At 49.9% G+C, this 14,776-nt stretch overlaps 1 protein-coding gene across 1 annotated transcript in view; it reads right to left on the bottom strand.

The window, feature by feature from the left end:
* gfra2b (GDNF family receptor alpha 2b) overlaps positions 1 to 14,776 on the bottom strand; it is a 157,756-nt gene that overhangs the window by 69,592 nt on the left and 73,388 nt on the right. Inside the window, exon 3 of the mRNA XM_085278765.1 lies at positions 3,016 to 3,093. Within this exon, the coding sequence (XP_085134891.1) occupies positions 3,016 to 3,093 (78 nt within the window). The remainder of the gene's footprint in view (positions 1 to 3,015; positions 3,094 to 14,776) is intronic.

Raw genomic sequence — 14,776 nt, forward strand, 5'->3', positions numbered from 1 at the left:
CTCCCCCCACGCGCCTGTCCTGCACGCGTGCAAAGGAGCGGCCACAGATTAATGTTGTGTTTGGTGACGTCGTGTTAGAGGAAATAAGGGAAACTTTACACAACACCTGCACCAGTGTCCTCTGTGTGTCTGTGTGTGTGCACCGTGTTTACATGACTTTGTGAGGACCAAAAATTGCTACTATAGTTGCAACTTATGGGGACAAAGTGTTCGTCCTCACGAGTCTGAAGACATTTTTGAGACTCAAAATGTGGTTTCAGTGTCAGGGTTACAGGTAGGTTAGGATTATGGTTAGGGTTAGACATTCATTTTTGATGTTTAGGGTAAGCAGCTAAGGAAAGGGTTATGTCATTTAGATGTCCTCACTAAGATATGAAGACAAGTGTGTGTGTGTGTGTGTGTGTGTGTGTGTGTGTGTGTGTGTGTGTGCGCGCGCGTGCGTGCGTGCGTGCGTGCGTGTGTGTGTGTGTGTGTGTGTGTGAAAGAGAGTTTGTGAAAGAGAGTGTGAGTGTGTTAGGAACAGAAAGTGCTTTTGAAGCTGTGTTGGTTGCAGCACTCCTGCGTTGACCGTGTTGTTTGGACTCGTGTTAATCTGAGAGAGCAGAAGCCAATTTACAGAGCCGTGAGTCTATTTCACAGATGTTTGACCACACACACACACTAACATACACACACACACTAACATACACACACACACACACACACAGAAAGAAAGTGTAAATGACGCTGTATCGCTCAGGGCGTCTGACATTTAAACACTCCTCAGAAACGTGTGAGACCGAGACGGAGAGCCATGCACAGCTTTAATGGAGTCCTGCTAACATGCTGACAGAGAGTGAAAAACACATTTTTAATACATCGATTCATTTAAGTGCATCTTTTCATGAAATCCTTCATCGATGGCATCCAAAAACATCCTTTCCATGTTTTATTTTTTGGTGCTGGCTCATTGCATGAGGATAAAGAAGATAACTCTGCAGGGATCCTGTGGTGATGATAACTGAGTCATCAGCAGCCGTGATATCAACAGCGAGGAGGTTCTTTGGAACGTATGAAGGAGAAGACTGAACACACACATCCAACAGTTTCACTCAGTGACTGCAGGGCGTCTGAACCTCACAAGCAGCTTTCAGCACCTTACATGACCCTGGTAGATTTAGTGCCTGAGCCTAACCGCTTCGCTGTTCTCATTTCATCCTTCAAACATTCCTGATGAGCAACTATGCGTTACATATGCCTCAAGAAAAACCAATACTTTACCAAAATCAGTTTATTGAAACTCATTTAAAATTTTTGCCATTTGCACTTCAGGGCATCTGAGAAGCCCAGGTGGTACCAACAGTCATGTGACACATGATACAAAACTAGGATAGGTCCTAAAAACTCCCTGAAAAGCCTTTCAGTTATTCAAAATGCTGCAGCAAGAGCAGATTTCTCCTATATTGGCTTCCCTTCATTGGCTCCCTGTTAAATCCAGAATTCAAAATCCTGCTCCTCACATACAAGGTGCTGAATAATCAGGCTCCGTTTTATTTTAATGACCTTATAGTACCACATAACCCCATTAGAGCGCTTTGCTTTGCTCTCACACTGCAGGCCTACTTGTTGTTCCTAGAATTTTTAAAAGTAGAATGGAACCAGCTTGCAGTTTGGATTCAGGAGACAGACACTATCTCTACTTTTAAGATTAGGCTTCAAACTTTCCTTTTTAATAAAGCATATAGTTAGGACAGGATCAGGTGACCCTGAATCCTCCCTTAGTTATGTTGCAATAGGTGTAGGCTGCTGGGGGATTCCCATGATGCATTGAGTGTTTCTTCTTCACTCAGTATGTGTTTATACATCTCTGCATTTAATCATTAGTTATTATTAATCTCTGGCTCTCTTCCACAGTGTGTCTTTGTCCTGTCTTCCTTCTCTCTCCCCAATCGGTCGCAGCAGATGGCCCCGCCCCTCCCTGAGCCTGGTACTGCTGAAGGTTTCTTCCTGTTAAATGGAAGTTTTTCCTTCTCAATGTCACCAAAGTGCTTGCTCATAGTCTGATTGTTGGGTTTTCTCTGTATTATTATAGTGTCTTTATCTCACAACAGAAAGCATCTAGAGGTGACTGCTGTTGTGATTTGGTGCTGTATAAATAAAGTTTAATTATGTTAATAGAGGTGAGGATAAGTGAGATTCATATACCAGGACATGTGAGTGTATTTCATTATCCTGCCATGGTCTCACTCTGGATGTTTTATAGTTAGAAACAACACGTAACTCTGCCACTGATCTCACACAACACTATGATTACACACACACAGCAGCACTCTCCACAAAGAGATGTGCTAATCAGAGCTTTTTATTGGCCACTAAACGAGCCACACCACCCACACCTGTGTGCTTTAAACAAAAGACTGCATGACGTTCCAAATCTGTGAATACTTTAAACTTTCCACGGCAGACGTTTCCACAGAGGTGCAGTGAAAAGCAACAGAAACGTAACAGCGGGAAAAAACTTGAAACTCTCCAAAAAATACTTATGAGCAATTTTGCAGCATTTTTTCTGCATTTAATAAACTTAATATTTCATAATTTCATTAAGAGTAATCTGCAGGTTAATCAATAATGAAAATATAATAATTAGCTGCAGCCCTGAGCACATTTCCACCTCCACACTGATCCATGTGGGATGTCAACGATATGTGACAGCCTGTAATGAAAAGGAGCAGAGGTTATCTCTCTGCCCTCTGAATAATGAGCGCAGTATGTAGAGGCACAAACGCATTTTGGATGGAAAATAGGTTTTTATGAAAGAGCTGCTTCAGCTGCACGCTCTCTCACACGTCTGTAATTACAAAGACGCATTCATTCACGCACTCACAGATGGAGCGAGTGGCCCGAGTTTAATCAGCCCCTCCTCCACCCACACCAACCTAGATGAGTGTGTGTCCGTTGCTTCAGTCTGCTCCCACAAACATACACACACACACACACACACACACACACACAAACATACACACACAGTGGCGTTACCTGAGATGATGGAGGCATGTCTGAATTCCTCAGAGAAGTGGATCGGCTCGTATGGAGACGTCTCGTAAAACTCCTCCCCTGAGGAACAGAAAACAGAAACATGTTCAGTGTACAGTCCCAACCGTCTGTATCTACTCGCGCACGACCTTCAAAGGTCTCCTGTCTGTGCATGAAAACGTTTCTCAACCTCCAGAGCCAAAAACCCAAACCTGCAGTTCCTCTAACGACCAGCGCAGGCAGCAGTGAGTCCTCATGGACTCCCATGTTAACTCACCTGTTTAAATTGTATTGTGGTAACTTTGGTAAATCATCTGAACATTTGACCTGGTGTCAGTGTCAGACAAAATACTCACGATAGCCTTTAGTTTCACACAGAGAAGCAGAAGTGCTGTGGTTTAATGATACTGTATATATATTAAAAATACACAATAAACTTAACAGAAATGTTTGTATTAAGAAACATAAGTCCGCATGTATGATGAGCCTCTGAAGGTCTGACCTGAAGTATTTTACATTCAAACCAGAGTTTTACTGGAAGCAGTAACCATCAGAAATCACTGTGAGCAACAAAAACCACCACAGAGTGCCTTCTTACAGCTCATGGTGTTCCACAGGGCTCTGTCATTGATGTCAGTCAAAGGGGCGTAGCCTCTTTGACTGACAGGTGGATGGTGACACAAGCAGCTGTAGCTGCTAGCTGTCTACTAGGACTCACCTGAACTCGACCTCTGGTCTGTGTTTGTGCTTTTGGAGCCTTTTGGAGCCTTTTTAATGACATCATGTGACCAATAATATGGCTGCTGTGAAGTTACTGTACTAACTTCACAGGCAGGGATAGCTCAGTAGGTAGAGTGGTAGCCCCATGATCAGAAGGTCGGGGGTTCGATTCCCCTGAACAGCTACCCTAAGGTACCCCTGAGCAAGGTACCGTACCCTACACACTGCTCCCCGGGCGCCCAATGGCTGCCCACTGCTTCACTGAGTGAATGGGTTAAATGCAGAGAGGAATTTCCCTACGGGGATCAATAAAGTTCTCCTTCTAACAGAGCATCCACAAAGGCAGAGCTTCAATTTAGATGGTTTTTTTTTTTTATACAATTAGGGGATGCAGACTATTAACCACACAAATATAGTCCAAAAAACCCAAAATGGCGACGGCTGAAACACTAAAACCTATGTGCAAAATTGCGTGCCTTTTTTTTAACACTGAGCCTGTTAAACATAAAAAAAAGCATGATCATTTGTCTCCTTTTTGAACATTGTGTTGTTTCAAGAATGAAAGAGAAATTTAATGTGAGAATTTGTTGTGGGAACAGTAAAAAAAAAAGCTCCTATATGACAGTTATTTTCTCTTCTCGATTTTATCCCCAGTAATTTTTTCCTTTATGGGACTTCCACGCTGAGCCGAACACGACTGTCATCCTTTCTCATGTTTCTAATTTTATTGGAGCTTTACCGCCAAAGGTTTCAGTTTGTCAGAGAACGCCGTGTTCACACGTCTAAAATGAAGCGAGGACGACAGACAAAAGAAACAGAGCGCTACAGAGAAGCCAGGCCTGCAGCACTGAGTCACACACTCAAACAGGAAAAGAGCTGGATCCGGATCATTCTGGAAACTTATCATCACTGCAGCTCATTTAAATCAGACAGAAAACAAACATGGCTGATTACAAAGCAATCTACATATCACGCTTCCGAGAACATTCAGAGCAATTCAGCAGCAGTTTCAGTCCACAGGAGCACAGAAAACAACTGTTGACAGCAGCTTTGGTGTACCTGATCTTCTGGAATATAAACAATTTAAGGCTTAAACAAGCTACTGTGACATCATTCCACTTCTTGTTTCAGCTCTACAGCCGTTCACGCAGTCATCGTGCAGTGAAGCATGTGTGGAGCGTAGAGAAGCTTACAAGAATAAAAATAAATTATGTAAAAATAAAGTTGTGACTGATGTGACTCACACTGAAGTTTCTGAATTCAAAAATAAAGAATGAAGATGATGGACATCTTTGCTTTTTCTTCAGATGGTTTGAGCCGTCTTTTGGGAATACCCACAGAATTGGTAACCTGACAGCAGATGGACCGCTTGACAGAGGCACATCTGAACTCTTTCTTGGAAACTGACTGAAAACTACTGAGCACTGCGTCACTATGGTCAGCAGGTAATTGGATGAAACATCTGTCTCTCACAAATCAGTCACCTGGAACTGTTGAAAAGTTTTTTCTGGAGAAAACTGTCATGGAACGCTGTGCGGCAGGCAGGAGTAGGACCCAAAATGCAGGACTCACAGGCACGAGGGAATAAACTCAAAAGGCAGCTTTATTGCGTAACAGAAGATGATAGGCGATACAAAACTAGACTGGGAAAAACTAACATAAGGCTCACCAGGAAACACGGGGGAATCACACACAGCATGAGGGACGACGTCACGCTGAACAGAGGGAGACGCAGACAGAAATACACAGAGGGTTAACGAGGGGAGTGGGAACACACGGGGAACACAGGTGACACTGATAATCATAACGAGACAGGGCGGGGTGAACTGAACACTGACGGGAGAGGTGAAACAGGAAGTACGGAGGCTCAGACAGGAGGAGAGAGAGCACGAGTAGAACACCAACGTAACAGGCAGGGGAGACATGGAATAAACACGAAAGGGGACGAGGGCTCATAAATACATAGAGGGCACACAGGGGGAAGGGAGAGCACGGGGAGAACTTAGACATAATGGGCAGGGGAAGCATGGAATAAAACATAAGGAGAGACGAGGGCTCACAGATACACAGAGGGGCACACAGGGAGACATGAAGGGCAAGGGATCAAAACTAGAAGCCATAGAATAAATCACACACAAGTACAATAATACGAAAATCACAAAGAACTAAAAACGCTGGGTCAGGAGACCCAGGACCGTGACAGTACCCCCCCCTCAAGGGCTGGCTCCAGACAGCCCAAACACAGAAAAACAAAACCAAACAGAAAACAACCCAGGGCGGGCGGCGGGGGCCCAGGATGGAGGGCTCGGAACAGAAAACAAAAGAAGAGCACAGCAAACACCGGAGCCCAAGAAAATAACTCAAACACAGAGCAGTTCAGGGGGCCGACCATGCGGAAGGCAACGGCGGAGACGTGGAAACAGTTCAGGAGGCCGGCCGTGCGCAAGGCAACGGCGGCGACGTGGAAACAGTTCAGGAGGCCGGCCGTGCGCAAGGCAACGGCGGCGACGTGGAAACAGTTCAGGAGGCCGGCCGTGCGCAAGGCAACGGCGGCGACGTGGAAACAGTTCAGGAGGCCGGCCGTGCGCAAGGCAACGGCGGCGACGAAGGAGACAACGGAGCAGTTCAGGAGGCCGACCGCGCGGGAGGCGGCGGCGACGATGACAGCGCTGGTCCGGGGGCCGACCGTGCGGAAGGCGACGGCGGCGGCTCTCCAGTGTCAGGCGTACTGGCCGAGGCCCGGTGGGCACAGGACCAGTCGAGACGGGACCAGGCGAAGCACAGGCTGAGGCTGCAGCGGACGAAGGCTCTGAGGAGGCTGAGGCCGGGCCAGGCGAGGTTGCAGAGGCTGAGGCCGGGCCAGGCGTAGCAGAAGCACAGGCAGATGTAGCCGGGCCAGGCGATGACGAGGCGGGCGCAGATGGCGGCTGGACAGGCTCCTCGGGCCCTCCAGCTGATGCGGCGTGAGGCTGAACGGGCCCCTCGGACCCTCCAGCGGAGACAGGAGGCTGAACGGGCCCCTCGGACCCTCCAGCGGAGACAGGAGGCTGAACGGGCCCCTCGGACCCTCCAGCGGAGACGAGGAGGTGCTGGCCGGGCTCACTGGAACCCCCAGCGGACGAGGTAGATGGCGGCGTGGGAGCCACGGAGTCCTGGATGAGCTCATCCGAGCTTCCAGCAGGAGCTGATGTAGAGCCAGAGAGGTTTGGGACCCCTGGCTGAATGTTAAGCCGAACAGAAGACCGTATTGCTATCGGGGACTGGGCCAATGGTTCAGGTGCGAGCTGAGCTACTGGAGAGGCGGATGAGAGTGGAGTAGGTAGTGGAGTAGATGACTTCACAGGAGAATGAACCAGAGGTGAGTGCGCAGGAGATTGAGCTTGAGGTGGTAGTGATAGTTGAGGGGAAAGTGGAGCTGGTGATTGAGTGGATGACTGTGCTAAGGGAGGCTGCACTGGGGACACTGGAGACTACACTGGGGAAAGCAGGGCTGCTGGAGACTGCACTGGGGACACTGGAGACTGCACTGGGGACACTGGAGACTGCACTGGGGACACTGGAGACTGCACTGGGGACACTGGAGACTGCACTGGGGACACTGGAGACTGCAGTGGAGGTGTAACGGGTGAAGGAGTGGCTGAAGTGGCTGTGGGTCGGACGGCTAGTGGCTCAGCTACAGGGTATGGTAACGGCAGGGCTATGGGTTGAATGACGGACTGAGTAGCAGCCTGAGTGGCTGGGTGTAGTGACGGTTGTGGTGGAAGAGAAACAGGTGGTAGTGTGGATGATGGAGCTAAGGGCGACTGAGTGGCAGACCGAACTGATGACTGAAGCGATGGTAGAGGTGAAAATGGAGCTTGTGGTGGAGTTAATGGCTGAGCTAGCGAGGGAGCTAACTGAACTGAGGGTGGCTGCGAGGGAGCTAACGGAGCTGTGAAGGGCTGCGAGGGAGCTAACGGAGCTGTGAAGGGCTGCGAGGGAGCTAACGGAGCTTCTGGTAGCACAGCAGGTGAATTAGAAGGCCGAATGTCCGGCTGTGGGGTGGCGCGTCGGCGGCGTGAATGCCGTTTCTTTTTTGATGATGGCTCTGACGGGCCGAGCGGCTCCACATCCGGCCCTTCAGGCAGGTGGGTAGTAGCAGCTGGGGGATGAAGGTGGAGCTCGTTGCGGATTAAATCCTGTTCGAGTGGGTGGAGCGCACTGAGTAGCCAGGGAAGACCAGAGATTAAACGCTGTAGTTTGGTTTCCACAGCACGGCGAAATTCCTTTCCCTCATGTTCGAGCCACAGATGCAGGAGTCTTTCCACGGAGTAGATAATGTCCAGACGCAGTTCTTCAGGTGGGTTGAGTGCTGCTGGGTCCATATCTGGTGACGTCGTACTGTCATGGAACGCTGTGCGGCAGGCAGGAGTAGGACCCAAAATGCAGGACTCACAGGCACGAGGGAATAAACTCAAAAGGCAGCTTTATTGCGTAACAGAAGATGATAGGCGATACAAAACTAGACTGGGAAAAACTAACATAAGGCTCACCAGGAAACACGGGGGAATCACACACAGCATGAGGGACGACGTCACGCTGAACAGAGGGAGACGCAGACAGAAATACACAGAGGGTTAACGAGGGGAGTGGGAACACACGGGGAACACAGGTGACACTGATAATCATAACGAGACAGGGCGGGGTGAACTGAACACTGACGGGAGAGGTGAAACAGGAAGTACGGAGGCTCAGACAGGAGGAGAGAGAGCACGAGTAGAACACCAACGTAACAGGCAGGGGAGACATGGAATAAACACGAAAGGGGACGAGGGCTCATAAATACATAGAGGGCACACAGGGGGAAGGGAGAGCACGGGGAGAACTTAGACATAATGGGCAGGGGAAGCATGGAATAAAACATAAGGAGAGACGAGGGCTCATAGATACACAGAGGGGCACACAGGGAGACATGAAGGGCAAGGGATCAAAACTAGAAGCCATAGAATAAATCACACACAAGTACAATAATACGAAAATCACAAAGAACTAAAAACGCTGGGTCAGGAGACCCAGGACCGTGACAGTACCCCCCCCTCAAGGGCTGGCTCCAGACAGCCCAAACACAGAAAAACAAAACCAAACAGAAAACAACCCAGGGCGGGCGGCGGGGGCCCAGGATGGAGGGCTCGGAACAGAAAACAAAAGAAGAGCACAGCAAACACCGGAGCCCAAGAAAATAACTCAAACACAGAGCAGTTCAGGGGGCCGACCATGCGGAAGGCAACGGCGGAGACGTGGAAACAGTTCAGGAGGCCGGCCGTGCGCAAGGCAACGGCGGCGACGTGGAAACAGTTCAGGAGGCCGGCCGTGCGCAAGGCAACGGCGGCGACGTGGAAACAGTTCAGGAGGCCGGCCGTGCGCAAGGCAACGGCGGCGACGTGGAAACAGTTCAGGAGGCCGGCCGTGCGCAAGGCAACGGCGGCGACGAAGGAGACGACGGAGCAGTTCAGGAGGCCGACCGCGCGGGAGGCGGCGGCGACGATGACAGCGCTGGTCCGGGGGCCGACCGTGCGGAAGGCGACGGCGGCGGCTCTCCAGTGTCAGGCGTACTGGCCGAGGCCCGGTGGGCACAGGACCAGTCGAGACGGGACCAGGCGAAGCACAGGCTGAGGCTGCAGCGGACGAAGGCTCTGAGGAGGCTGAGGCCGGGCCAGGCGAGGTTGCAGAGGCTGAGGCCGGGCCAGGCGTAGCAGAAGCACAGGCAGATGTAGCCGGGCCAGGCGATGACGAGGCGGGCGCAGATGGCGGCTGGACAGGCTCCTCGGGCCCTCCAGCTGATGCGGCGTGAGGCTGAACGGGCCCCTCGGACCCTCCAGCGGAGACAGGAGGCTGAACGGGCCCCTCGGACCCTCCAGCGGAGACAGGAGGCTGAACGGGCCCCTCGGACCCTCCAGCGGAGACGAGGAGGTGCTGGCCGGGCTCACTGGAACCCCCAGCGGACGAGGTAGATGGCGGCGTGGGAGCCACGGAGTCCTGGATGAGCTCATCCGAGCTTCCAGCAGGAGCTGATGTAGAGCCAGAGAGGTTTGGGACCCCTGGCTGAATGTTAAGCCGAACAGAAGACCGTATTGCTATCGGGGACTGGGCCAATGGTTCAGGTGCGAGCTGAGCTACTGGAGAGGCGGATGAGAGTGGAGTAGGTAGTGGAGTAGATGACTTCACAGGAGAATGAACCAGAGGTGAGTGCGCAGGAGATTGAGCTTGAGGTGGTAGTGATAGTTGAGGGGAAAGTGGAGCTGGTGATTGAGTGGATGACTGTGCTAAGGGAGGCTGCACTGGGGACACTGGAGACTACACTGGGGAAAGCAGGGCTGCTGGAGACTGCACTGGGGACACTGGAGACTGCACTGGGGACACTGGAGACTGCACTGGGGACACTGGAGACTGCACTGGGGACACTGGAGACTGCAGTGGAGGTGTAACGGGTGAAGGAGTGGCTGAAGTGGCTGTGGGTCGGACGGCTAGTGGCTCAGCTACAGGGTATGGTAACGGCAGGGCTATGGGTTGAATGACGGACTGAGTAGCAGCCTGAGTGGCTGGGTGTAGTGACGGTTGTGGTGGAAGAGAAACAGGTGGTAGTGTGGATGATGGAGCTAAGGGCGACTGAGTGGCAGACCGAACTGATGACTGAAGCGATGGTAGAGGTGAAAATGGAGCTTGTGGTGGAGTTAATGGCTGAGCTAGCGAGGGAGCTAACTGAACTGAGGGTGGCTGCGAGGGAGCTAACGGAGCTGTGAAGGGCTGCGAGGGAGCTAACGGAGCTGTGAAGGGCTGCGAGGGAGCTAACGGAGCTGTGAAGGGCTGCGAGGGAGCTAACGGAGCTTCTGGTAGCACAGCAGGTGAATTAGAAGGCCGAATGTCCGGCTGTGGGGTGGCGCATCGGCGGCGTGAATGCCGTTTCTTTTTTGATGATGGCTCTGACGGGCCGAGCGGCTCCACATCCGGCCCTTCAGGCAGGTGGGTAGTAGCAGCTGGGGGATGAAGGTGGAGCTCGTTGCGGATTAAATCCTGTTCGAGTGGGTGGAGCGCACTGAGTAGCCAGGGAAGACCAGAGATTAAACGCTGTAGTTTGGTTTCCACAGCACGGCGAAATTCCTTTCCCTCATGTTCGAGCCACAGATGCAGGAGTCTTTCCACGGAGTAGATAATGTCCAGACGCAGTTCTTCAGGTGGGTTGAGTGCTGCTGGGTCCATATCTGGTGACGTCGTACTGTCATGGAACGCTGTGCGGCAGGCAGGAGTAGGACCCAAAATGCAGGACTCACAGGCACGAGGGAATAAACTCAAAAGGCAGCTTTATTGCGTAACAGAAGATGATAGGCGATACAAAACTAGACTGGGAAAAACTAACATAAGGCTCACCAGGAAACACGGGGGAATCACACACAGCATGAGGGACGACGTCACGCTGAACAGAGGGAGACGCAGACAGAAATACACAGAGGGTTAACGAGGGGAGTGGGAACACACGGGGAACACAGGTGACACTGATAATCATAACGAGACAGGGCGGGGTGAACTGAACACTGACGGGAGAGGTGAAACAGGAAGTACGGAGGCTCAGACAGGAGGAGAGAGAGCACGAGTAGAACACCAACGTAACAGGCAGGGGAGACATGGAATAAACACGAAAGGGGACGAGGGCTCATAAATACATAGAGGGCACACAGGGGGAAGGGAGAGCACGGGGAGAACTTAGACATAATGGGCAGGGGAAGCATGGAATAAAACATAAGGAGAGACGAGGGCTCACAGATACACAGAGGGGCACACAGGGAGACATGAAGGGCAAGGGATCAAAACTAGAAGCCATAGAATAAATCACACACAAGTACAATAATACGAAAATCACAAAGAACTAAAAACGCTGGGTCAGGAGACCCAGGACCGTGACAAAAACTATTTGCTGCTGTTCTCTACTCTCAGAAATCTGAAGGAACAGATGTAGTCGATACTGTCATGGTCCGCGGCCCGGTGTCCGAGGTGCTGATGGGATGCCCACTCCCGTGGGCGTGGCTGCTAACTCCACACCTGCATCCCATCCCGGGCGATCACCAGGTGGACTATTTAATCCTGCCCAGCCTGCTGCTCCACGCCAGTCCGTAGTCGTCCTTCTGCGGTAACGTACACCTGCGGGAAAGCCCTTATGTAAACCTATCCGTGTGAACTAACACTAACTCTGCCTTGTATACTCAGATCACAGCTCGGCGTGTTTGAGCCACCAGCCTGTCCACCTGCCTGTCCGGAATTTGGATCAAAATCAGCCCCAGCCGCCTCGACCTTTCTGAAGCTTCTCCGCACGGACCCTCACCCCTCCCTCCGGTTCCCTCGGCCCCGCTATCATCGTAAGACGCGTACTCTACTTCCCTTCGTATGCTGCCGTTTTCCCACACCCCAATAATCCTTTTTTCCTTTTTCTGTTTCAGCCTCCCACAGTCCCGCTCTCGGCGTTCCTGCGCGATTCACCTCCCGGTCCCTCGGTTTTTCTGGTTCCGTGCGTTTTTTCCCTTCTACCCTCCCGGGACACCCTCAGTTATAATAAAGTTTATTTTTTGTTCTCTCGTACCGCTGTGTGTGTGTGTTCTGCTCCTGGGTCCAGCTTGTGCCTGGAACTTCGGTTCATGACAGATACATATGCAAGGATGCTCTTCAACGACTACAGCTCGGCATTTAACACCATCATCCCCTCAAAACTTGCCACGAAGCTCGTCGACCTTGGGCTGGGAACACCGATCTGCAGATGGATTCTAAACTTCCTCACAAACAGGCCCCAGGTGGTGAGAGTTGGTAAACACACCTCCTCATCACTCATCCTAAACACAGGTACGCCACAGGGTTGTGTGCTTAGCCCCCTCCTATATTCCCTGTTCACACATGACTGTGTTGCTAAACACGTGTCCAACATCATCATCAAGTTTGCAGATGACACAACCATCGTAGGCCTCATCACAGGCAATGATGAGACGACCTATAGAGAGGAGGTGATGGCGCTGTACGAGTGGTGTCTGGAAAATAACCTGACTCTCAACATCAGCAAAACTAGAGAGATTTTAGTGGACTACCGGAAACGACCAGTCAGGGAACACCAGCCCAGCCACATCAACGGTGTCAAGGTCGAAGGTCAAGGTCAAGGTCAAGGTCAGATTTATTTATATAGCACATTTCCAACAGCCGATGCTGCACAAAGTGCTTAACAATAACAATAAAATTAAAAACTACAGTGTAATACAATAATAACAATAGAAACAATAAAATAGAAGAATTGAAACAATACTAACTAATTCAGATAAATCCAAAATGCTTGGGTCATAATGTGTTAAAAGCCAGAGCGTAAAAGTGTGTCTTTAGTAAAGATTTAAATTGCTCAAGAGTTTGAGCAGATCTAATATTAAAGGGGAGACTATTCCAAAGTCTGGGACCTGCCACAGAGAAGGATCTATCACCACGAGATTTGAGGTTAGTCCGTGGAATGGACAACAATAGTTTTGAACTAGATCTCGTGGGTTTTCCTGGAGCATAGGCAGAGAGGAGCTCTGACAGGTAGGGGGGGGCTCGGGCGTTGAGTGACTTAAAAACAAAAAGTAAGAGTTTAAATTGGATCCTGTAGGGGACAGGGAGCCAGTGTAAAGAGGCTAAAATTGGGGTTATATGCTCTCTCCGTTTGGTACCAGTTAGCAGGCGAGCAGCAGCATTTTGAACCATCTGAAGGCGATGGATGGTGGCATGATCTAGGCCATAATACAATGAATTGCAGTAGTCCAATCTGCAAGTAAGAAAAAGGTGGATGATACGCTCGAAGACGTCAGCCGGAAGGTATGGCTTTATCCTGGCTAGCTGTCTTAGCTGAAAAAAACAAGACTGAACTACTGCACTCACCTGCTTATTCAATTTAAAAGAACCATCAATGTAAACTCCGAGGTTTTTTACATGTGTTTTACAATACGAGGAGAGGGTACCCAACGTGCTGTCGATATGATTGAAATTGCCAAAAATGACAACCTCAGTTTTGTTTTCGTTTAGCTGTAAAAAATTTAATGATAACCACTGTTTAACGTCGTCAAGGCAGCGTAATAAGAGCTGCGGTTGATCTGATCCTGATTTTAAAGGTAGATAAATCTGTAGATCATCCGCAAAGCAATGAAATGAAATGCTGTACCGCGAGAAGATGGAGCCCAATGGCAGCAAATCGAAAGGGTCAGCAGCTTCAAGTTCCTTGGAGTCAACATCACAGAGGACTTCTCCTGGACCCTTCACACAGACACTGCTATCAGGAAAGCTCGCCAGCGACTTTACTTACTGAGGAGGCTGAGGAAGTTTAGCATGAACGCCAACATCACCTACATTTTTACAGGTGTGCAATTGAGAGCTTGCTGACGAGCTGCATCACAGTTTGGTACGGAAGCTGCTCTGCCAGCAGCCGTAAATCACTACAGAGGGTGGTGAAGGCAGCAGAGCACATCACTGGCACGAGGCTTCCTGCCATTCAGGACATTTATCTCCAGCGATGCCTCCGTAAAGCACACAGCAAGGACCACAGCCACCTCAGCTCTTCTCCTTGTTACCATCTGGCAGACGTTACAGGAGCCTGTCTGCTCGGACTACAAGACTCAAAAACAGTTTCTACCATCAAGCCATACGACACCTCAACCACAACACTTAAACACACACAACACAGTCCACAGGACGCACTCAGAAGCTACACTGCAGCTTCACAAGTACTCTGTTTAATCTGCACTGGTCACTCCACTTCATTGTTATTGATATTTATGTTTAAAAAGTGCAATACTGTAATTTTCTGCTGCTCATTCCTGTGCAATATCCCATCTGCCCCCCGTCATATTTCTTTTCAAGATTTTCTTATTTAATCACTAGTGTACATATATTAATATTTATAGATACATATATATTTAGTCATCTTTTCTCTTTTACCATGTCGCTCTAATATTTTGCTCTTTACTATTTTTCTATTTATTTATTTTTTATTACTTTATTTTATTTTATT

This window comes from Mchenga conophoros, linkage group LG7 (assembly GCF_057382185.1).
Source record: "Mchenga conophoros isolate Kocher_MC1m ecotype Shallow Benthic linkage group LG7, M_conophoros_male_GT1.1, whole genome shotgun sequence".
NCBI lineage: Eukaryota > Metazoa > Chordata > Actinopteri > Cichliformes > Cichlidae > Mchenga > Mchenga conophoros.